The 26,131-nt window shown below is 38.9% G+C and overlaps 1 protein-coding gene across 1 annotated transcript in view; it reads left to right on the top strand.

Annotated features, from left to right (window-relative positions):
• Positions 1 to 26,131, top strand: part of FAT3 (FAT atypical cadherin 3) — a 259,360-nt gene that overhangs the window by 118,870 nt on the left and 114,359 nt on the right. The window contains exon 5 of the mRNA XM_053456544.1: positions 13,750 to 14,064. Coding sequence (XP_053312519.1) covers positions 13,750 to 14,064 — 315 coding nt within the window. The remainder of the gene's footprint in view (positions 1 to 13,749; positions 14,065 to 26,131) is intronic.

The following is a 26,131-nucleotide window of genomic DNA, read 5'->3' as shown; positions in this document are numbered from 1 at the left end:
TGTCCTTAAGGGGTTAATGAATGAGTAAAACAGCACTTGATTCACTAAAGCTCTTTGTTCCAGTAAACTTTCCTCCAGTGGACGCCGAGCCTGCTAAACCAAACAGTTGGCCATTGAGACAAATGTGGTGGAGCAAAGCATATAGAAACACTCTGTGGGACAAGAGACTTTAAAAAACATTTCCAAATATTTTTTTTCACATGACATTTTCTTTAATATTCCATAATGGCTGTTATGCAGAAAATGAATTTTGAACAAAAATAACTTAAAAAAGATAAGAAAAAAAATAACTTAAAAAAAGATAAGAAAATTAAACACCCCATGCATATTAAATGGCAAATAAACATATATATTATCAGCTCCCAGAATTGTTTGATGGCGTGGAAAGCTGGAAAAGATAGTTACTGTCGATGTAGGTCAGGGATGTCCAACATGGTCTTCAGTAGCCACAAACCAGATGGTTTTAAGATTTCTGTAACATTTGACATAACAGTGAACATATTATATCCTCCTTAACACCAACAATGGCATTCTGATAGACCAAGTTAGCTTCAGAGTCCATTGGTAAACCAACGAGATCCCCTCACCCGTTGATCCATAAATTAAGCAGGACCACCTCAGCCCTACTTGTGGGGTCTCGCACAACGTAGAGTGAAGTTAGTGAGTTGGAGCCACATCTTTAGCTCAGAAATGTTGATATGCAATGAAGAACGTTGGTTTTTAGTACCTTTAATCAGATCCAGATTCCCACGTCCATGCTTAAGAACACACATCTAGCCACATGCAAGTAGAACGTTGAATATGATTCACTTTTTATTTTAACGATATGTTTTGTAGCCTTTTGTATTCTTCTTAATACTAAAAATAAATCCAATCATTCACATTAATGAGACAATGCCGAGCTTAGTTACTCATGGCGAGACATACTGCGCCTCTCTTCCCGGCAGATTTATTTATAGGAGTCAGTGCCGGATCATCTGCTTACAAAATGAGAAGACGCCGCAAATCAGGTTGGGAAAATGTAACCACGCAGTAGCATCCCTATTCCCCCCCCCCCCCAGACAGAGAAATGTGTTTTAGGTCAACCAGTGAATTGAAATGAGGGTTATTTGTATGTTGATGAGAATCCCCCTCTTGGTATTGATGAGGCTAAAATCACAGGGAAGGACACTAAACTATTTTAATGACGGACTCGTGTGAGCAAGGTAGCTCATTAAAACTGTTTTCCCCAATAATTACCCTTGGTAAATGGGATTAAGCTAGTTAAAATGTTTATGCATGGAAGCAACATTAACATCTTTTATGCAAATGCGATGCACCTTCCCGATAACAAGATTTAACCCATGAACATTCAGAAAAGAACACAAATATAATAATGGAAGATAAGCTCCTATTCCACCCAGGACATGTACAATAATGATTTATAATATCCTATTTGTAGAAGAGTTCTGACCTGTAAAGATGCAGGTCAATACAGAAGACTACAATATGCCTTGTCCCCTACATCTATACCATAATCAGATCTTGAATACATTATTAAATATACATTTGAATCTATTGATTAACTTCTAATATATGTATGGGAAATATATTGCTTTCTAAAAAGCACTTCCCTGGATTAATACATGCTCTTCCTCTTTTGATCGGTTACGGTAAACCTATACACTTGTACATTTTGTTTTACATCCATGCTACAAAACACCAATAAATAAATAAATATATATATATATATATATATATATATATATATATATATATATATATATATATTATAGTTTTTAACAATTTTAAAAATATTTACCAAATAAAAGGAACATTTTAGATTTTTTTTGAGCTCATCTCAAAATGCTCTATGGGGCTAAATAATATATATATATATATATATCATTTTAATATTTCATTTTGTTTTTATTATATATATATATGTATATATAATATTTTAATATTTTATTTTGCTTTCATTATTATATTATATAATATTTTTATATTTCATTTTGCTTTCATTATATATATATATATATTGCACATACAACTTCATTGCACTTAATTTGAATCTAAAATTCCAATATTTTTTTATTTTTATATTTATTTATTTAAACAGGATGAGAGACAAAAATTGAATAAACAACAAACAAATGAATATGGAAATGAAATAGCTTGTTTGATGTGGACTTCTTTTTTTTTTTAAAGCTTGCAGATGGTTTCTGCCTACCTTACTAACAAAACTATGCTATCTTTTGGCTTCGACATAAGGGCCTGGAGGAGGAGAATGGTAATCATGTATTTTGGCCTTATTAACAGATGGGGGTGGGAGGGATTTTCAGAAGTTGATTATAAGAAAACAAGCCTTAGAAAGCACAGAGAGTTTATGGAACAACAGACTGGCGAAGTTACAAATGTTTCATGTTATTTGAATTATCCGCTCGATCCAAGTCCAAAGTTTTTTTGTTGTTGTTCTGGTCCTTCTGTCGTACCGATCGGATACTTTATGGCGCGTAGATATTCGGTTGTCCATCTGTTGTCATTGCTATGAAGTGCTTGATCACCTGTCTTTTTATGTTCCATGAAATAGCAGATATCGAACGTCATCGCAAACTTTACTAAAATAAGTATCAGAAATGTTTTTCATACAGAGGGCGTTTATACAACGTTGGCTCGACAATACGCACACCATGCTTCTGTGTTGTGTTACAGAATCAAAGGAAACGTATGTAAATACACCAGACTTGGAAATCAATTCTAAAAGATGAAGAGTTTTATGTAAATTTCTGATTTTGAGTGAATTTGGCGTTTTGCGGACTCCGCCATCTGTTTTACAGACAGCTAAACGCTGGATTCTGACTTTAAAGGAATTGAGAAGACCATGAGTTCACATGATGAAAAACAAAATCTATTGGTTATAATCAAATATAGAAAGCTTCATAGTTTGGGGCATGGCATAAATATTGTTGGATTTTGAGAATTAGGTTGGGTGTCTATAAGGTTGCTTGAGTCAAGTGTCTTTTGAGTAAGTTGAATGAACTATAGCTGACTCCTTGAGTTTTTTTCAAATTTACCCTAAGTCACCAACTCAGGAGGTTATTTTTCACCTTGACCTTGATCAGAAGTTCCAAGTAACTCTGGAAGAACAAATTCTCATAAAATTGACACGGAGGTTGATAATTCATGAATCATACCCAACGATTACCACTTCAATGACTGATAATTCATGAATCATACCCAACGATTACCACTTCAATGACTGATAATTCATGAATCATACCCAACGATTACCACTCCAATGACTGATAATTCATTAATCATACCCAACGATTACCACTCCAATGACTGATAATTCATGAATCATACCCAAGAATTACCACTTCAATGACTGATAATTCATGAATCATACCCAACGATTAGCACTCCAATGACTGATAATTCATGAATCATACCCAACGATTACCACTTCAATGACTGATATTTCATGAATCATACCCAACGATTACCACGTCAATGACTGATAATTCATGAATCATACCCAACGACTACCACTTCAATGACTGATAATTCATGAATCATACCCAACGATTACCACTTCAATGACTGATAATTCATGAATCATACCCAACGATTACCACTTCAATGACTGATAATTCATGAATCATACCCAACGATTACCTTATCAATGACTGATAATTCATGAATCATACCCAACGATTACCACTTCAATGACTGATAATTCATGAATCATACCCAACGATTACCACTTCAATGACTGATAATTCATGAATCATACCCAACGATTACCACTTCAATGACTGATAATTCATGAATCATACCCAACGATTACCACTTCAATGACTGATAATTCATGAATCATACCCAACGATTACTACTTCAATGACTGATAATTCTTGAATCATACCCAACAATTACCTTATCAATGACTGATAATTCATGAATCATACCCAACGATTACCACTCCAATGACTGATAATTCATGAATCATACCCAACGATTACTACTTCAATGACTGATAATTCTTGAATCATACCCAACAATTACCTTATCAATGACTGATAATTCATGAATCATACCCAACGATTACCACTTCAATAACTGATAATTCATCAATCATACCCAACGATTACCACTTCAATGACTGATAATTCATGAATCATACCCAACAATTACCTTATCAATGACTGATAATTCATGAACCATACTCAACGATTACCACTCCAATAACTGATAATTCATGAATCATACCCAACGACTACCACTCCAATAACTGATAATTCATGAATCATACCCAACGACTACCACTCCAATAACTGATAATTCTTGAATCATACCCAATGGTTAACACTATCTGGGCCAACTCTGGGCTTAGCAATTAGGCAAAAAGATACAGAAAGAAGATTAGGTCAATGTGGTGTCCTAGTGAACATACCTTCTACGAAATGCTTGTTTCTGGGTATTTTCGATTGTATTCATTGATTTACAGTAGCAATGCTCAGAGTAATTGTACTATACCAATAAACCATGAAAAACAGACCCACATTGTAAAGACTCATTGTCCATTTAAGTATTATGAAGACCCCAACCGTTTGGCTGAAATAATGGAACAAAGTAACCCATAATTGATTTTTTTTGTTAACATTTTTAGCAGCGGGACTTTTCTGTATAGCTTTGATTCTTTTGATTGATAACACCAATGTCCCAATGATTGAAGGGAGATGAAGAAACAATAAATTAATGTTAAAATGATTTTAGTTTCGTGGGAAAACAACAGATTGCTCTTACAGAAAAATGAATTCATATATCAGTCATTATTAGTCAAAGTCGCATGCCCTGTTAATACGCATCAGAATTAAACTGATGTAAGACATTTAAAAGACACATCGTGAGAAGCAATCATTTTTTTCCCTAGTCCCAAGGTTCATTAAATAAAAATTGAGTCGAGACCTTTTGAAAGATTCGATATGGCTCATCTAGGAATTAATGGAAAATTAAGGAAAGTTAAAGTTTCATTCAGCATCCTTGAAACGGGAGATGTTTTATATTGCTTTGCTCCTCTGGGTTTTAAATCATTATTATACTAAAAGGCAAACATGGAACCTGTGCTGATAGGGATTTCTGTGCTCTAGGTTGCATTGGGCATGCTGTCTTTAATTAACATCGGGTTTCAAATCATCGTGGATTAACGTAATAGCAATTCTGTTGGTACAGGTTGTAAAATATGATTAGGATTAATTATGCACGGGTAATTACTAAATTTTTTTATACCTAATATGCGCTCATGCCCTAATATGACCACGGTATCAAAGTTTGCTGTCCATCCATGGCAACTTACAATTTTCCTGTATATCATAGGCCAGCATGAGGATTTCTAGTGCCCTAGTCAAGCTATAGTCCTGGTTCCACCTTCTCTATCCTTTTGCTTGTTAACATAGGAAGAAACTGTAAACCGACCTGGTGACAGCAGCCACCTAGGTCACCTCTATAGTGGGTACAGTCTTAAGGAATAGAGTTACATTTAGGTCATCATGGTAGAGCTTCCAGGCTCAATCTCCCTTTATCTAAGCATGAAAATCACAGTTTCCTTAGACACATATAATGGCCATAATATACCATCGTAAAAGATAATGATATAGGGCGTGGGATGGGAGCAATTGCTCCTACTGCTGCTCTGGTATAAAGATTTCGAGCCATTGCCAGAAGCTCTTCAGTTATGGACACTTAGTTGTAAGGACGGCATTTACATGTTGATTCTCTCTTGCGTAAACCCTCTTGGTGAATGTGCGTTGGTCATGAGAGTAGTCTGTAAGCATCTTCCACATTCCATTTGGGAAACCATTTTACTGGACCATTTGGCTGAGCTTGTCTTCGTTTGATGGGGATTCCCAACGCACAACCAACTCTGGGTATCTCAGAAGAAATAAGTGGTGTGAAAACTTGACAACTGTGGGTCTTTAGACGTGGTCGGTCCTTCATCAACTGCTTTATTTACCTGTGAAAAAAAGTCATATAGGTAATCTACCGAGAAACATGGATTGAGCAGCGTTTCCTACGTTTGAGGCTTGGTGTCTACTATAAGTCCTTCCTACCTCCTCGCCATTGCATAGGGTCCACATCTAGCTCAATTGCATTCCATAGCTAGGGAACATTGATAGTCTTAGCAATTTTGCTGCATGAAATACTATTATATTTAAAAATTGGGACATTCTGAAAATTGTTTGAACTTAAAAAGAGCTATGATTACGGTTGATGTGTCCTATTGACCAAGCGATGGATTTACTGATTTCCGAGAAGCTCAAACAACAGCCTACGCCGCATACTGTCTCCTCACGTCCTTTCAGTGTTTCTCACCACACCACATTAAATGTTTTTATGCCGATTTATATTGGTGTAACAAGCAGGCTTTGTATCCGCTGAATAATTCCGCTCTCGCAAATTATATAGACCATTAAAGCAATGGGAATTTCCGTTGCTTTGGCTTTGCAGAGCCAATGAAAACCTGCGAAACTGACGTAGCGGGGCCGGCTTCATTGAATCTTTACATTCGACACTTAAATAAAAAAGAATGAAAGTGCAACAAAACCCAGCTTAGTTCAATTATATTCTTTAAAGCGCCACTTAAGCATTCCTCTCCTCCGTTCTCTCGGCTCTCTAGTGTATTACGGCTCAATATAGCTTCTCAGCATGAACTTGCGTTAAACTTCTGCTCCTGCGGCTCCGATTATTTAGTTTCATTAGGATAAAACACCTAAGAATGAACTGAAATTTAACATACAATCTATCGGGACAGAAATACGCTTTTCTGGGTTTAATTCTTCCTGTCCGGCCTCCTGCATCTGCTCTTCTGCTACCAGTTGATCCGTTCTGTTTTCTTGAGCCGAAGAACTGGAAACATTTTCGGCTCCCGGTAGCCTAATGTAAAATACCTGGCTGCACTTCATCGGGCCGTCCTAACAATCGCCTTCTGTAGCCGCTAAAGCTGAATAGCTTCTTTCTTTTTCCTGCGCTTCGGCGAGAAATGGTTTGCTGTCGGACATTTTTAACCCCTTATGCGCCAGCCTCTCCTCTGTACTAGTCTATAAAGGGGCTATTCCTATATCTGTCGGAATCGTGCCAATGAATGAAAGCAGCCGGTTGACCCAAAATAAAAACTAAATAGCGTGTGGGGGGGAAATGTGTCTTTAGGACATCTGCGGTAAAAAATGGAAATAAAAATTGGTGTCTCTGCTGCAAATATTTTAGGTACCCCATGTTTTCAAAGGGGCGTTGGATTACCTTAACCCCTTAATGACAAAGCCGGTACATGTACGGGCTCAAAATGCATTGTTTTCAATGGGTTTAGGAACCACCCATTGTCCTTAAGGGGTAAACTTGGTTACAATCCCTTTTTGGCGTTTAATTTTTTTGTTATAAATATATATTATTGATCTTTTAATTAAATTACAAGCTGAACATAATCACCAACCCATTTGGCTCAATATAAGTATTTTTCCAACTCCTGCCCTATGCCCGTCTGCGCTTCCCCATCGTAGGCTGAAGTAGAAAGCTTTAAATCTAATTTTTCAGCTTTTTGCCCAGCAATATGCTGGACCTCATGATATTAAGAACCTCCCTGGAGTAAGGAGACCACGGGGCTTTGGTTGACAAAATGACCACTAATACCCACTCCCCTTGGACCTTCAGGATGACCACAGCCTCATAAGGCATTCCATTATCTCAAGCTAGACTCCCATATCCTCCTCAAAATGTCAGCGTGTCACAGGAGCTCACAGACGGACGAATAATAGTATACGTTATTTATGAAATCGCACAATTTTCTGCCCGTCAGGCTGGCACAGCCGAGATGGCCTTCAGCAATCACTCTTGAAATATTAAAGGACGAAGACAGCGGCATTGAAATGTAACACAACAATCTGACATCTTCCAACCCAAGTGGCATCTATTCATGTTTGTATCTTCTGTATATTTTTTCATAGCTAGCAGTAAATCTACTGCCTCACAAAAATTACCATCTTCTACAAGACACTACACAGAGCTCATACTTTTTAATTCAGTCGATTGTTTTTATGTTTTTTAACACAGAAACACGTTCTATATTTAAGAGTAGGAAATTATATATTCTTATTACTTTTTGTAATGAATCAAATTCAAGAGAGAAGAGAGAAGGTTTTATTCGGAGACTCAAGCCGCTAAATCTCCGGGTTGTCAGAGCAGCGTAAAGACGTGCCCACTCCCTGCCCAATTCTCCGCCCACTCCCCACCCGATTCTCCGCCCCACTCTCCGCCCTATTCTCCACCCCCAACTCCTAGTCAAATTTAAGGTGTTTGAGGCTATCTCCGCCTACATATGTGACTAAAGACATATAAGCCTAGAATGTGTCGATTCGGCCACATCTAGTCTGCCCAAATATAGTCCGGCCCTCGTGAAGCTGCAATCTCCAGTATCCAGAGCCTGAACGTTCCCAGATCTGGGTATAATTATGCAGCTCCTTAATCAAGACGTTAAAATGGCTGCTCCCTTGGTCTGTATATATATATATATATATATATATATATATATATATATATATATATATATAGATATATATAGTTTTTAAAACATACATAGTGCTTATTTCAGTCTGTGCACTTCGGGGAAATACTGCATAGTCTTAAAGTTAAATTGCATTATATTTCCAGTATATACACAGTATATATATATATATATATATATATATATATATATCCAGGGCCTGAATCTTATATTTATTTTCTATGTTAAACGGAGCTCTTGTCTGTTCTTCAGGTTAGATGTACATCAATTGTACAGCAATTTTCAAAGGAGACCATCAAGAATCAGAGTCATTTTCACAGTTAGGAACATTTTTTATCATTTTACTCCAGATTGGAGGGGATTTCACCCCTTTGTACTGTTATCGGAATGGGAGCATTTAGCAAATGTCACGTTGAAAATGCAAGGTTAACTCCGATTCACACAACGGTGTAACCGTGTATCAGATAGACCGCCGGGTTAACGGGTACTAATTACACCTCTTCACACTCCCAGGAATTCACTCCATAGAACTCGTTTCCAGCATAAAAAAAAATGTGATCTTTTGATTTCATTTTGTAGAGCAGACACCTCAACACTCCAAAGTAAATTGCGACATCGTTGGTTAATGATCTATCTGGATTGGATGTTTTTTTTGGATTTTCAAATGTTTCTCAACAATTTTAGAACCCTATTCACAAAAAAACCCAGTTTTAAAATAACATGGAGTAGGGGGGTGTTAAACAATAATGACCTTAACATCAGAACTTAATCAGTCGTTGGTCATGTCTTAGATTCAGGAGCCATATGCCTGTCCCATGTGTGTTTAAACTCCTTCAATCTATTAACCTCTTCTCCTTGGAGGCTGTTCCACTTATCTACCACCCTCTAAAATTCATTATATTACATATGCAACTTGATCTTGGAAAAGTCGAAATCAAACCCACGTTCCAAAGTTAGCTGTAGATACGATTAAAAAAAAAATATATATATATATATATATATATATACCGTATATATCATTAATAAGACAACATCACAATTGTCTCCATTGTTGCTAAGGATCTTTTTGTCTGTTTAAGAAACTTTAATACATATTTTGTAATTGACTATATATGATCCTTTGTGTGAATCACTGAGGCTACACAGTATATTCAGTTTGTAGAAGTTACATGATACCTATAGATTTACTGAAATGGAATACTAGGATCTGAGAGTTGGTAACTCTCTAACGCTTTACAGCATTGCAAACATCATTCGTGGTACTGCTGAATGCCCAAACCCTTCGCATAAACAATCCTTTAATCGTGTAAAATGATTCATCATTTTTGCTGGGAAGACTTTATTGTCACGTGACCCCAAAAACAGGCACTGGTTATTGCCATAGAAACTTAAAGAGCATCTTAAAAGGTTCTGAGTTGTTTCTATGTAATGAAGCCTTTAGAGGAAGAAAACACCCAACATATAGGCTAAGGTTTTTTTTGCTCGACATACTAGAGAAGGCAATAATGTGCGGATTCACTAGGGTCCCATTGGGCAACTAAACTAGTGCACCAGACAATAATGTCGTGTCCTGGTGCTCTACATAAGAACACAAACACCAGATGAGTTAGTCCTCCTCGGCATGGTAGGTTGAGTAGGACAACTTGAAGGCACCCATAAATATGTTGTTGTGTGCAATTAAAATTTTGTCTAAGTGGGACAGCACCTTTAATTTGTAGTCTTAGCTTTCTCTAATTTAATATGTTTCATTCCCTCGCAGACTCTGGAAAGGCTACTAATATGTCTTCCACATTCTTCCTTCGTCTGTTTCTTTGCTTACCCCGATATAGATGTGAAGTTATAGCTCTAGATTCTATAGATTCTATAGGCATCTGTGGGGTTTGAATTCCCGTCCCAAATATTTGGAGCTTGTAATATATCTGCTGGTCATGCGCGTCTCAGGATTTTCTGCTCCGAGTTCAGTCGGCGTTAATGCTCCGCTACCTCTGTCTCGTAGCCTTCCGAAGGGTCTCATTATTAAAGTTCTTTCAGCACTATTGAGAACTCAACAAATGTTATCAGATTCTGTGCAGAATGCCGTTCAAACAAGCACTTCCTTCACAGCGTACAAAGAAAACTCAATGTATCTTTATGTAGATATCCGGTGGATGGGTGCAACAAATCTGGAGTGTGATAAAGGGCCATTGGAACACAGGAGTGATAAGAGTGATAAAGGGCCATTGGAACACAGGAGTGATGGGAGTGATAAAGGGCCATTGGAACACAGGAGTGATAGGAGTGATAAAGAGCCATTGGAACATAGGAGTGATGGGAGTAATAAAGGGCCATTGGAACACAGGAGTGATGGGAGTGATAAAGGGCCATCGGAACACAGGCGTGATGGGAGTGATAAAGGGCCATTGGAACACAGGAGTGATGGGAGTGATAAAGGGCCATTGGAACACAGGAGTGATGGGAGTGATAAAGGGCCATTGGAACACAGGAGTGATGGGAGTGATAAAGGGCCATTGGAACACAGGAGTGATAAGAGTGATAAAGGGCCATTGGAACACAGGAGTGATGGGAGTGATAAAGGGCCATTGGAACACAGGAGTGATAGGAGTGATAAAGAGCCATTGGAACATAGGAGTGATGGGAGTAATAAAGGGCCATTGGAACACAGGAGTGATGGGAGTGATAAAGGGCCATCGGAACACAGGCGTGATGGGAGTGATAAAGGGCCATTGGAACACAGGAGTGATGGGAGTGATAAAGGGCCATTGGAACACAGGAGTGATGGGAGTGATAAAGGGCCATTGGAACACAGGAGTGATAAGAGTGATAAAGGGCCATTGGAACACAGGAGTGATGGGAGTGATAAAGGGCCATTGGAACAGGAGTGATGGGAGTGATAAAGAGGCATTGGAACACAGGAGTGATGGGAGGGATAAAGGGCCATTGGAACACAGGAGTGATGGGAGTGATAAAGGGCCATTGGAGCACAGGAGTGATGGGAGTGATAAAAGGCCATTGGAACACAGGAGTGATGGGAGTGATAAAGAGCCATTGGAACACAGGAGTGATGGGAGTGATAAAGGGCCATTGGAACACAGGAGTGATGGGAGTGATAAAGGGCCATTGGAGCACAGGAGTGATGGGAGTGATAAAGGGCCATTGGAACACAGGGGTAATGGGAGTGATAAAGGGCCATTGGAACACAGGAGTGATGGGAGTGATAAAGGCCTCTGTATGCCTATGAAGATATTAAAAATCAACTGTTACCAGCTACAATAGTAATTTACAGCATTAACCCCGTCTGCGCTGGATTTCTGATCTATTTCATGTTATCTTAATGGACAAATTTAGCTTTTTCTTTCAAAAACATGGACATTTTTAATTGACCCCAAACGTTCGAGAAGTTGTGTGTGTCTATATATATGTAGAGAGAGAGAGATAGTGCTTATGTCATAACCAGGGCTGGAATGGCTATATTGGACGGCCCTGGCACTTTAAAGCCAGCGGCCACCTGATGACGTAGGCCGGTGTCTGTGGTATATCCAGCCGCTGGACAGAGGCATTTGCCCCATGAGCCAGATGGCCAGTCTGTGACTGCTCAGAACGTTAAGCACTCTAAGGAACAGTCCATTGCTTTCCAAGATGTCTTCACTGTTTTTGGTTTTATCACCACGTCCTGAAACCCCCATTTTTTAATTTCCTTTTTTACCTAAACACTCCCCTCCATCATTTATTTAAAATAAAATAAAAAAAAAAAGAACACGCGTATACGTGGAAAATAACTATTTCTGAAGGTACTACAGAAATTCTCTCAACACACAAATAATTAAACAGCCGTCACTCAATATCCCTGCCTCCCAGTGATCTGTCAACACTAGTGAGTGCCGTGTACTCCTCGGAGAACTCACACATCCATCAGCATCCCCACACCTGCAAATAGTCTCTCATCACAGACACAAGTCATTCCTTTGATGTTCCACCAACATACGCAGCAACATCTCTAACTTGGTAATTCTCCTATCTCACGTATGTTATTTACTAACAGCCTCAACCGCCAGCATCGCCAACCCAACTCACTGCAACACTTTCAAATTATTATTATTATTACTATTTTTATTAATTTTATTATTAATTTTATCATTATTTTTATTAATTTTATTATTATTATTAAGGAACTCTCTCAAACAAAACCTTCTAAGATGTCCTTTGTTCTATAATGTCCTTTGTTGAGATACAGACCATTTGTTATTTCATTCTTCCCTCTGATGGTTTAATTGCATAAAAAAAAAGAACTTAAGAAGATATATCTGTTTCTATGACAACCAGCAAGCACCGCCTGCTTTTGTGTCACGTGACCATTAAGTGTTCCCATACAAAATATTATGAATGATGCAAAATTTTATATGATTAAAGATTTATGTTTGGGAAGGGTTGGCGACTCATCGGTACTAGGAATGGTGTTTTTTAATACTTCATTTACCAAACTTACAACAGTTTTAGTTGAACAGAGTAGGTGAATTCTTTTAATTGCGAAAACTTATGTTATTTTACATTTTTTTTAAGTTTATCTCAAAAGAAATTTTAGAATAATTGGGTCATCATCTAAACCTAAAGAGACTGAGGTTGAGATGTAATGTAAGGAGGTTTTCTTTTTCTGAGAGGGTGGTGGATGAGTGGAACAGACGCCCAGCAGAAATATTAAAGGGTTAATTCAGTAAGGGCATTTGAACATGTACGGGAATCTAAGACTAATTAAGGTTTGAATCTTTACAGTTGTCTCTAAAACCCCATACATCCCTATAAACCTTCCCAAAGCATGCCGACTCCTCAGCAAGTCTTTCACACCATGCCCATCCCCCCCCCCCAGCGTATCGGAGAATAAGTATCATCATAATCAATGTTCTACAAGCGAAAAAAGCCGGCGCAATTTATGATTACAATAAAATACATTTTCTTACAGCAATACCCCAACTATTTCTTTCATGCTACATTGTGCTTTTTTATTGCATCATAATTCTTCCAAAACGTGTCTTTTATAATGATATTCCTTCACAACCGGTAAATATATCGAAATAACACAGGATTCCGATTAAACACGGCATAGTAGCAGAAACATTTGGCATGAATGCATTACTTGTGGATATTATGTTATATCCCTATCTTATTTACAGGAAGGACACACAATACTAACCATGTGCTTCTTGTTCTTTGTATTGTAGGAGTCATTTACACGGCCGATATCCTGGATAAAGAGACCACCGAGTCCTACTGGTTGACAGTGTATGCCACCGATCGGGGGGTAGTGCCACTCTTCTGCACCATCGAAGTTTATATTGAAGTCGAAGACGTTAATGACAACGCACCGTTGACTTCCGAACCCATTTATTACCCCACCGTCATGGAGAACTCCCCCAAAGACGTATCGGTGCTTCAGATTCATGCTATAGATCCGGATTCAAATTCAAGCGATAAGCTGACCTACAGGATCACCAGCGGGAACCCTCAGAACTTTTTTGCTATCAACTCCAAAACAGGTATGCTTCCATTCCTTTTTCCGTTCTAAGTTGGGATGAGAGCTCGTTGACATGAACTCTTCTGGACCCTGGTCTGTGGGACATACAGATTCCTGCTTCCCACATTAGAAGACCAAGAGAAGTCACCTTATCATTGACCCATAAGTCTTCCCCAAGTAGCGTATGTTCCATCAGATTACATGGAGATTTATGGAGCATCATGGGATTCCATATTTCTATTACAATAAGGGGAGCGTGACAATTAAGAGTAACAATAAAACTGACAATATACACAACACAGTAACCACATGTTAAGCCATACTGGGACAGAAGGAGAAGAATGTCCTGCTCCTACCAGGTTATTATTTATTAGAAGGGTTGAGGGTAAATGAAGCAGAAGGTGAAGGACTTCTTGGGTGAGGATGATTCAATTGTAACAGGAAAATGGCGGCATTGAGCTCTCGAAGGAGGGGAGAACTGATTGCTTCTTCCAGAATACTGGTTGCGGGTGTTAAGAGGATTGTAGGCGTCTCTGTGTCGGTGGGTTTTTAATGTTTCGAGTGAGTAGGAAAGACTCAGACAGAACGAGGTATGGCATTTCAGACAATAGACACAGCACGGGGTAAAATCCAGGATACTCGAGTGGGAAGGATTGATAATGTTTCCGGTGGGACGTAATTCATGGGTAGAGAGAAGAGGACATTTAGTAGAATATTTGGAGTTAAGAGGAGAGACATCGAAGTCCTCCAGTTGTCACGTTTATGGTAAATTCAAACAAGGGAGACCTTAATGGCGATATTGTATTCTTTTCAGTACAACGGGGTATTTCTTAAACAATTATCTTTGTTTAGTGGGATATTTTCTTTGATGAGAACAATCTGGCTCGGCCAAGCCTTCAGTCTTAGCTGGATCCTTGTGTTCAAAGAGGCAGGTCACAAGTTTGAGGCAGCGATTCGCGCACGTTGTCATTTTGGTCTCCCCTCCGAGTGATTGGACCACCGCGGGGAGTCCCTTGTTCGTTTTTTTTTTGTTTTTTTTTAATGGTATTGTAGGCTTTGAAGTGAAAAGATGAACAGGTCTAACGCACAGCGGTGTCGACTTAGGTACATGTTCTGTGCATCACTCGCGACGGACCCTGCTGTGTCCTTAGTAATCAGTATCTGTCTTTAGCCACATTAAATCTCTCAATTCTCTGTAAAATGAAAACAGAACAGAGAACACCTGCTATCCACGTCTGCACCTTGGCATTGCTGCAAAGCGAGCTGCTATTTTAACCTGAGAAGTCAATAAAAATAATATACAGTATGTTCTAAGAAAGAACCGCAGATAGCTTTACTATCTAATGATAGTATTTGAAATGGGCCGGAAAAAAATTACAGTTAAAATTGCCTTTCTGTTCCGAAATTATGTTGAGAATTTTTTTTTTTTATATATATATATATTTTTTATTTATTTATTTTTATTTATTTTTTTTTAAATTTCTTTTGACATTTCAAGCTCTCGTTTTACAATATTTAATTATTTTCCTCATAATATTAAATTTAAAAAAAAAATCTTATTATATTTGAGAAAGGCTACAAAATGCTGAATAAAAATCCTACAATGTTTAAGATTTTTTTTTTTTAAAGGCCTCTATTATTTTTATTTTCTTATTTATATTTTAAATATAAGGGAAATAATTTATTTGGGGTATTTTTTTTTTTAGGGGAATTTTGATACAAATATGGTGAAACAGGACTTTCTTTTGCAATAAAATGTAACGCTAACAAAGATTCTGTTCTCTAATTATGCAAATTCTGGAAATGGTGGGCCTTTTAGTGCAGAGGATAGACAATTTAGTAACGAGGTGTGGAGGGATTAATAACGTACGCTTTTGTGTGCACAAAAAAAAGCGTGGGTCCAGATAATGGTGCGGGGTGAAGTCGAGGGCATCCCATATTGGTTGACGATAAGTAGAATAGTTGTTACTAATTGCTACACCACTGAAGAACCATTAACCCAAGAGAGTCATATAGACTCAGCTTTTTTTGTGTTTATTAGATCAACAAACAAATTAAAATGCAGACAAACTTAATGAGCATTTTTTTTTAACTGGGAATGCAATTCCCCATCCAAGACCCGAGGACTTCATAGAAATAACCTAAAATATGGCAAATTTGTAATGGAGGGCACAGAATATACATAATCACGCTATACGAGGGGACAGGACTTATCATTGGGATCAGATTTGCTTTAATTTCAATGCTATGGTTGTTAATTTCTCCGAAGTGTAGAACAATAGTCGCGTCTATTAGAAGAACCTCAATTAAATCCATAGAGTTCTATTTCTGAATTACTTTTTCCCTCTGGGATCCAGTCTTTTCCACATCACTGCCTACGACACCATGGAGACCACGTTTGGAGCATGCCCAGAGGTGTCTAATTGCCCCGTCAAATATGAAGCCATCTGATATGGTTTGCTTCCAGTACGGAGATAGCAACAACGTTTCCTATACAGTGAAGCCCCTTTAAGCAGTGCGTTTCCACGTAACATACTGCCCACTTCAATAATTCTACGATCTAGTGGAATCTAAAGGGATTTAACTCTTACTACACTAAGATCCAACATTGGTAACATATATTGTATCTTGCAGTCTGATCCTGAAGCCCCAATGAACCCAAAAGTGTGTCTTGATGTATAGGGTTCTGTATAGGTAGTGGATCGGACCAGTAAGTTGAAAAAGGCATGATAGTTGATGGCTGATACATAGATTACAGCACATGCTCAGTAGATAACCTCAACTTTTTTTTTTTGAGCACACGTATACATTTCGCATCTCCCTGGTCAGCGTATGTAAAGTTTCAGTCGGGAATACGTGGGATATATGGGTTCGCAGGTAGAATCACCTGTCTGGCACAGGCAAGATAAACTTCTGCTTATTAAATGGAAAGGGGAAAATATATTTCCGCTGAGCGCACTTGTACTGCCTTATTTAAAGTTAGCATTGGCTTCACCCAATTTACTGTGATCAGCAGATCAGCAGCAGCTCCTTTTAGCCCCCGTGGATTTGGGACTGCGGTAATCCAAATGCTCTTAAACTCCACTTTAATTCTTCCATGTATCTTGACATGGTTTATCTTCCATCCATTTAGATGTAAGGTGTATCTGAAAGCGTTTCTCTGGACCAGGCTTGGATATTATTTTTTTTTTAATGTAGAAATACTGAACTGAAGTCAACGTAGTCTCAAAATGTGTTTCTTCTTGATAAAGGGTATTCTTAATTTAATTCTTGGCATCTTTGAGTACTGTCCATACCTAGTGAAATGTCTGGTGCCCTCATACCTACGGCTGTCAGGACGCATAGAGCGTCGGCAGCTTGGTAATGTTCTTAGTACATTGAAGAACTAAAAAAGGCAGAATGTCGTATTTCGGGTACGGTACTGACAGTGACAACAGAGGAACAAGCTGTAATTATTTCTAATTAAAGACTGTTACAAGGTGTCAGGGAACGCACGCAGCATGCTTTATAGATGAAGGCATTAGTAGGAGTAACAGGCAGTTATTTAGAGGAGTTCTAGGGTTTTTTAGGGACCCTAATAAAAATAATTCTGGGGGGTCCGGTGACAAATATAAATGAGTGGAAAAAACATACGGAACCTACTGAACACAATGCTAATAACAACAAGATACGCCCAATCACAAGATATATTATAGTTATATAAATAGATATTTTACTGGCTGGGTAGAACCGCAAGTTTCACAAAACAGAGCAACCTAGGGACAGTTGGCTCCATGAGTCCCATGCAACCCCCCCCCGACCTAAGACGGGGTTAATGCTGTAAATGACTATTTTAGCTGGAAATGGCTGATTTTTAATGGAATATCTTCATAGGCGTACAGAGGCCCTTTATCACTCCCATCACTCCTGTGTTCCAATGGCCCTTTATCACTCCCATCACTCTGTGTTCCAATGGCCCTTTATCACTCCCATCACTCCTGTGTTCCAATGGCCCTTTATCACTCCCATCACTTCTGTGTCCCAATGGCACGTTGTGTTCAATGATCCAATATTTTTGGCACTGTATAAGTAAACGAGAATAATAAAAATGGTAATATAGAGATATACCGGTGTCATGGCTTTTATGGTTTGATTGAAAGGCTTAGTTCATATAGGTTGGGCTGGTCCTGCTATACGGACTTCTGCATGGAATCTATTTGTATGGTAATGATAAAAATGGGTTTCTAAATAAATTGTTTTCTGGTATCGCCACCCTCCTTATTAACCTTACAAGACCCCATGTTGGAAACATACTCGTTATGAATAGAAAATAGTAACATTGCCCACGATCTATCAGCACAGGTTACAATGTCACGCAACGCAATTCTACAATTCAAATACAATCTTATCAACGCCTCAAGTATGTACTTAGAGGTACTATCATTATAATATTGACTTAAAAAAAAAACAAAAAAACGAATTATTTGTTTAAAGACATTTTTGAGCTGGAATACCGTCCTGAACATTGGAAAAAAGGCAAAAAGCCAAGTACTACTTAAGGTCAAAAATTAATTTTGCATTTTTTCCTGCTCATAAATTCTATTTTTTATATTTTATATTTTAGCCTTTGTTGGGGTAACTTAGCTGTTTTCATGGAAAACAAGGTCATTTCTGGCTGTAACATAATTTGCAAAAGGGTTTTTTAACCATCAATTCGCCTTTTAAACTTAAACTTGGATCAGTCAACACAACGTGCCATTGGAACCCAGGAGTGATGGGAGTGATAAAGGGCCATTGGAACACAGGAGTGATGGGAGTGATAAAGGGCCATTGGAACACAGGAGTGATGGGAGTGATAAAGGGCCTCTGTACGCCTATGAAGATATTCCATTAAAAATCATCTGTTTCCAGCTAAAATAGTCTGCGCTGGACTTCTGATCCATTTATTTTAATGGACAAAATGTGGTTTTCTTTCAAAAACAAGGACATTCCTATGTGACCCCAAACTTTTGAGCGGTCGAGTATATGTATGTGCGTATGGATGTATGTGTGTGTGTATATACAGTATATATGTTGCATGTAATGATACATGACTCTCCATCTTTCTGGAATTTAATGATGCTGAGCTTTCTTTTCCCTTGCCAAGCATCCGGCTGCACAAGTTAAATGTCAATTTAAGAATAAAGTTACAATTTCTCAGCATTACTCACATTATATTCCTACAATTACACTCGCTACATGTTTAATTATCTAATGTATCCTGAGATTTAATAGCTGAGTGAGTATCTAACGCTAGCCTTAAGTAAAGTACAGTTTATCACCCATTCCCCGTAGCGTTACCGCTCCGCAGCTTAAGGACGGGGTCATTTATTTCGCTTTAAAGGCGATTTATTTATTTCTACTCCCTCCTTCCGTTCTAAGGCAATATCCTTGATTCGGAAGCACGGGCATTGTCTCCGTTTTGAGACGGCGAAGCGCGCCGTTGGTTCTCTTATCCGGTGAAGGGTACTAAATTCCACACTGTGATAATGTCACGGAGCAGGTACGATGAACGTTAAAAACTGCCGAAGGCTTTTGTTTTATGCCGCAGCCTCTACTTACAGACATAATTATCTCTTCAATCCCTGCGGTTCCTTATTTCCGGGGATACTAATTCAGCGTGAATAAAGTAATCATATTGCATTTCCAAATCTGACATTCTGCAACGGAACCCACCGGTCACCTGCTCACTTTCCGTTCCGCTCATATACTGGAAATTAGAATTCCTTTTAATATGTATTTATTTTATTTATTTTACGGTGGAATATTGAATTAATTTATAAAAGGATACCGGGGCGGATTAGATTACATTTGTTTAATGTTTCGCTGCAAACAAAGCGCCGTATTTTATAATGCGTGCGGCAGCCGAGAATATTCGGAACTTGCTTTTTTTTTTAATTTGTAGCCTTATTCGGCGTGAATTATAAGAAGCAGAAATGTGCATCGGTACGAAATAATTCTTTGCAATGCATTCCGAATAATTAATACTGAACAGCCGTAGTCAACGGTATATATCTTGGTTGCGTTAGCTAGTATAGTCTTTGAGGGGACAGTGCGTAAATTAGTAAAGCAGGTAATAAAAAAAATCATATTTACGAAGGCATTCTATAATAAAGTATTCACAATTTCTAGTAAAAAGATTCCCATAAAAACGAGTATTCCGTAGATACTATACTTACGTTTAACAAAAATATTAAAGTTTGCCATGAAAACATATTAAAATATATTTGTAGGGATTAATTGTATATTTTAGGTGATTATTGTTTTTATTGGGTTTATTTCTTGGAATTGTTTGTACTAGAATGGATTCGTAGAGAGACCCTCTTCTAATGGGTCACCAGCATATCTGGGAACTTAAGGGCTCCGGCTGCTTGGAGCCTACTCTTGCGGGACACAACCAGGACTGACCGCTGACGTTGGGGCATTCCCGCTGACGTTGGGGCGTTCTTGCTGATGTCAGTGGGCGTTCTCGCTGATATCGCAGGAAACACCCCCATTTAAAGGGGAAATTGGCGGGGAGTGGGGCGTGTCAAGTGGTGCTTCTCCTGGAGTTCTCTGGGTCAAACCCCCGAGAGAGTTCCCAGGTATGGTCACCAGTAGAATATGGCGGCTTCTGTTTCAGAGTTTCTCTCTGCGGACACATTGTCAATGGCATGCCAGGAAGCCTGATGGATCTGCCCCCAGTTATGCCTAGGGAAGCAGTTTCATGGGCATAACTGGTGGCAGATCACCTCCCGCCATATTGTCTGTTGTAAGAGGGACACTTATTTCACGTGGTACAGCCTAACCATAGGCCTTGTTAGCCTTGGCCAGAATATGCAACTGCTCATAGACCAAAAATAAAATAAAAATAGTTTAGAATTTTTCAGTGCTGCATTACCTGTATTATTGGGCAATACTGATCTGAAGCAGAAGGTTGCCATCCTAATCTTGCCAAGTCTCCTCAGCAATACATTAATGCTGGGCCAGACCGGCCTACCAGGATCCAGGGAGATTTCCTGGTATGCCGCCTCTCTTGAGGCCAGTGTTGAGCCCAACTATTTAATTATACTTGCGGCCGCAAATGCAGCATCAGGGGCAAAAGAGATTTCTGAAGGTTGATGCACAGATCTCATGCACATAAAGATGGAGGAGCATGACTGTGGTGCAATGGTAGAGGAATATGATGATGGGGGGTACAAAAAGGGTAGTTGAGGAATTATGATTGTGGTGGGGGATTGGAATAAATTAGGATGCTGGGGTATGATGATGGTCAGGTACAGCTCTACACTAACACATACATACAGCAACTCTAACACCATACACATACATATGAAATATGAGGCTGATATTCAATTATTTTCAGGGCTGGTTTTAATTCCCAGTCCAGCCCTGTATTAATGAGTTCTTTAAATAAAAAAATGTGCTTATATCAAATATTGTTGACCTCATGATCTGCCGGTGCGTGTGTCATGGAATTCTATGCCATTCCACTTGTTATAATGTTAAGAGTTCCGCATCCCTTTGGGAACGACAAAACACACAGATGATTTACCGGGTTTTAGCTGCCGGTGATAAACCATCCACCGCTTGACAGTTTTGTCTTGATATTTGATCTATCCAAACCGCTGAGCCATCGCGGGGGCGCATTAATCATACATGCTAGGTTTCAGATCAATAAAGCCCTGTCACTCTTTGATATAGACAGAAGGTTTAATAGGCTAATTAACTGTTAATTTCTTTTTTTTTTTTAATCCTAAAATTCAAAGACACCTCTAGATTTGTAATTATAAAGATCAATAACACAAAAATGTCTGCATACATAGATTACCAAAGATATCTAAAGACAAAAATAGAACAATTGCCATCAAATGTTTATGATATGACAGCATTGGCCATTATCACCTTTACAATATGTCATGTTTGCTTATTTTTCATTGACCATGGTGTTCTAGATTAGGTGGTTGAGATACAGAGAAGATTGGAACTCATAGGGTTATTGGGTGTCCATTCATTAAATGCTTATTCTTCATTGACTATGGTGTTCTAGATTAGGTGGTTGAGATACAGGGAAGATTGGAACACGAAGGGTTATTGGGTGTCCATTCATTAAATGCTTATTCTTCATTGACTATGGTGTTCTAGATTAGGTGGTTGAGATACAGAGAAGATTGGAACACGTAGGGTTATTGGGTGTCCATTCATTAAATGCTTATTCTTCATTGACTATGGTGTTCTAGATTAGGTGGTTGAGATACAGAGAAGATTGGAACACGTAGGATTATTGGGTGTCCATTCATTAAATGTATTCCTTACATTCCAAAAGCATAGATCATATTAGATAACTCATGATTCAATTGAAGAGAGGAGACGACATTGAAGAAATATCCCCATAGTAATCATGCATCGTTTAGGGCCATCTTAGAACTTGACCAGGCATGTTCCCTGATAAAGTGACTTGTTGAGTTGACATGTCCTGCTCAAATCCACACTGTTGGCAGCTATGCGTTCTTCAAAATTCCTTAAATATTCTACGGGTATGTTTTTTGTTCTTAGTAATGGAGGTAATGGAGATATATATCTACGATTTTTGGGAGGTTTATCTAGCTACGTGACCTTCAGAGATAAAACACCTGCTCTGGTGAGATAAAGCATTTACCTATAAACTGGTATCCATCCATCTTTTCCTTACCCACCATTACATCTCCCCGTAAACCCAGATCTGACGGTCGGTCGCAATGCTTCTCTTGCCTCCCTGTAAATATTTTATTCTCACAATTGTAAGAATTCCTACCGGTCGCCGTCAGAGCAGAGAGAGAGAGGCAAAAATGAATCATAACCTGCTTTATAGCATATGAGTTATTACCCCGTGTCGAACATCGTGACATTTACCGCAACACATTGCTGCAGACGGTGAGATGCAGTGAAAGGGGTTTATAAGAATGCATTACTTCCAATAATCACTCCAGATATAATATATACATGGTGGCACTAAAAATGATTGCCACTGTCATCGTAAAACGCGTGTCACATATATTGTGCGTTGTACGCTTATACCAATTTGTTTTTGATGCACCGGGGTTGTTAAACTGATGTACAGGATTTTAGTTAATGGAGTCGCGGCTTACAGAATTTCTTCTTTAATAAAATGTAACAAAATGACCGGGTTTTTTGTGGTTTATACTTAACATTATACGATAATGCATTGCAGGGATCTAGATGTGGTTTCGTGGATTAATGTGGTCTCATAAGCTTTCAAGACATCAAAGGCGCCTTCTACATACCTACTCGAGTTTTCCCCGAGATCGTTTGGGGAAACATTTCCTGCTGTTTCTAGCACCATTATTGGGGCTTTTAGGGCTGTAGAACCCTGTGATGCCCCTCTTTCCTCAGAACATTTGCTGGGTATGAGGGCATCAGCAGAGGAAAGGGGGCTTTGAGATGCAAAGGGGGGATTGTTCCTTAAAAAGCGTATATGACTAATTTAGGAATATTAGTACTCATATCTTTGAGACCAATTGGGTCAAATGTTCCATGCCCCAGGCGCCAAGATCGCTAGTTGTCTGTAACCACAGCCCCTAAGCCAGATCCATCACCGTTTGGCCATTTGAAATATTGGGAGGTATGGCATTTGGTTCTTGGACTGCAGCGACTGCTTCTTAGTATTGACTGTAGAACAAGGTTAAAAAGGGGGATTTCTGGCTGCCATAGATACAAAATATGAAGACTGGTGTTCGAAAGGGGACACTAGGAAGACCCAGTGGAAAGGTTGACCATTAACTTCAAGGAGAACTATGGAAACCATGGAAAGACATACCCCCAACCAGCCTGTGATCCCCAACGGCCTTCATATCCAGGGATGCTTGGGAGGTATGGGAAGGTAACCTGTTTCCATGGGGATAATATAAACTTATAGAACAGGGGCGTCCAACCTGTGGCCCTCCAGCTGCTCTTTCAGCTAAGGGGCTGGCTGAGGAGGATGGGAGATGTAGTCCTTCCCTCGTCGCTTTCACTATGAAGTTCTAAAAGGACATTGTTAATTCTGCCGTGATGTATTTTTTTTTGTTCTTTTTCATATTTTTTTTCATTGCTCAGTACAAGGAAACCAGTCAGAGTTGAAATGTGACATTATTTAATTTGGAAACCTGCTCTCTTGTATTAATTCTTCGGGATATGATTTAAGTCGATTTGCAGCGAGCAGGTGTGACACGGTCAAACGTACGATCCTAGTGACTGAAATTTAATGATTTTTAATTAATATGACATCTCCGAAAGTGAAATAATGATTTATGCTCCTGACGGTAACCTTGCTTTGGAAAGGTATGAGCATATGATGTTAATTTCCTCTTTTAAAGGGGAAGTTCCATGGGGAAAGAGAAATTCTCCGTGAGCATTTACCAACTTACCGCCAACACCATGATAAGGAAATGTTTACAAAACAACAACTTCAGTATAAAGTTGTCGTGTAAATTTAGCTAGTAATTTAACATGTATGTTGTAGATGGGGGCATATTATACTCCGAGATTTGGGGAAGAAATACAATAAAAAGTAAAAAAAAACAAAAAACGATAGGACATAAAATAATGGGGGGATGTGAGGGCACTAACCACAATAAAAATGGGGGAAGGGCAGTGTCACGAAAGTCCCAAACACAAGAGGAGGAACCACTACGTGACTGCCTGCTGTGACCGTGACGTTAAGGGGAATTTGGGCACGAAAGGGTTAAAAAGCAGCCCGCAGGCTCACTCGCCACTCTCCTCTCAGGGCCCAAAGTAACTAATCCTTAACCCTAAACCTGTTCATTCCGTGACCCCAAAAGTTTAGTCGCTGCCATCACCTGTTTAAGTTCTACCTAAGGAGGCCTCATGAACCCTCTGAACTGCTTAAACTTTATAAAAACCCATTTTATTAAAAATAAATTTAGTCAAAAAACCCTCCAAATTAGAAAAAAAATTTTAATCTGGTTACTCTGGCTGTCCCCGAAAGCTATGAGTTCAAAGTTAGATATTAGCGTTGTGTATATCCACGCAACTAACATTCACTCTGGGTATTATCGTGCCAATTAACTTTAATCTTTGTGAAATAACAGGAGTCGCCAGCTTTGGTAATCATACTTTTTAAATTTCAGTTATTTTAGGCTAAACGCCAGGATGCTGCTGTTGGGTAATGTTGCAGATTTGCTGGTCGGCCTCAAACCGACATCACGTTTATTTACACAGCACACAAATAAACGTGGAATGATCTAAAAGCCATGGCGATTATCAATGCACGCGAAACGCACTTTTACTCCTAACTCTTCCATACCAAACCTCTGTAAGTAGACCTCTTCTCACTTGGCTTCTTGGTTTTATCCAAGTATCGCTGCTCGTGAAGGACCTTCAAACCAAGCCAAATCTTTGTCCTTAGACGCTGTAGGGGCAAACATTTCTGGAGCTCCTAATATAGTAAAAACAAGATACATGGGGTATCATGAGTCGGGTCGGCCATTGTACGAGTAACAAGGGGCACCTTTACCATATTTTAGGAAAATGTAGTTTGCTTTCTCAGCTCTGTTGATCATCTATAGCCTTGGGAGGACTGTATCTTCTCCTACAAGATATTAGTCCATCATACTCCTTGTAGGAGATTGCTGATCAGTGACTAGAGTGGTTGGAATAGTAGCGGATTAGGCATGTGCCTAGGGTCCCCTAAACTTTGAGGAGGGGGGTGCATTCATGATCAGCACCATCGCCAGCTATCTGGGAGATGCAACATCTTGAAGACTATCTTCAGAAGGGTAATGTCAGGTGACAAATACGGCAGTGTGTGTACTTTGCAGTAATGCCTATGGGTCCCCAAGGGTCTTAATCCAACATTGGGCTGACACATTAACCTGCCTGTGGGGAGCATGTTAGATAGCATGTGTTCCTGAAAACCCTGCCTCTTAACGCCATGAAAAACTTTTGTGTTTGGATAAGATGTTTTTTTTTTTTTTTGCATCTTTCCCAGCCGTACAAATAACTAATAATCAGAGCCCATCCTGAGCAGCCTGCGGATATAATTTGGGATGATGTCTCTCAACGGGCTTTGAATAAGGGCAAACTTCTCATTT

Source organism: Spea bombifrons, chromosome 2 (genome assembly GCF_027358695.1).
Source record: "Spea bombifrons isolate aSpeBom1 chromosome 2, aSpeBom1.2.pri, whole genome shotgun sequence".
Taxonomy (NCBI): domain Eukaryota; kingdom Metazoa; phylum Chordata; class Amphibia; order Anura; family Pelobatidae; genus Spea; species Spea bombifrons.
The sequence above is the reverse complement of the archived record's forward strand: the minus strand, read 5'-3'. Positions and strand labels throughout refer to the sequence as shown.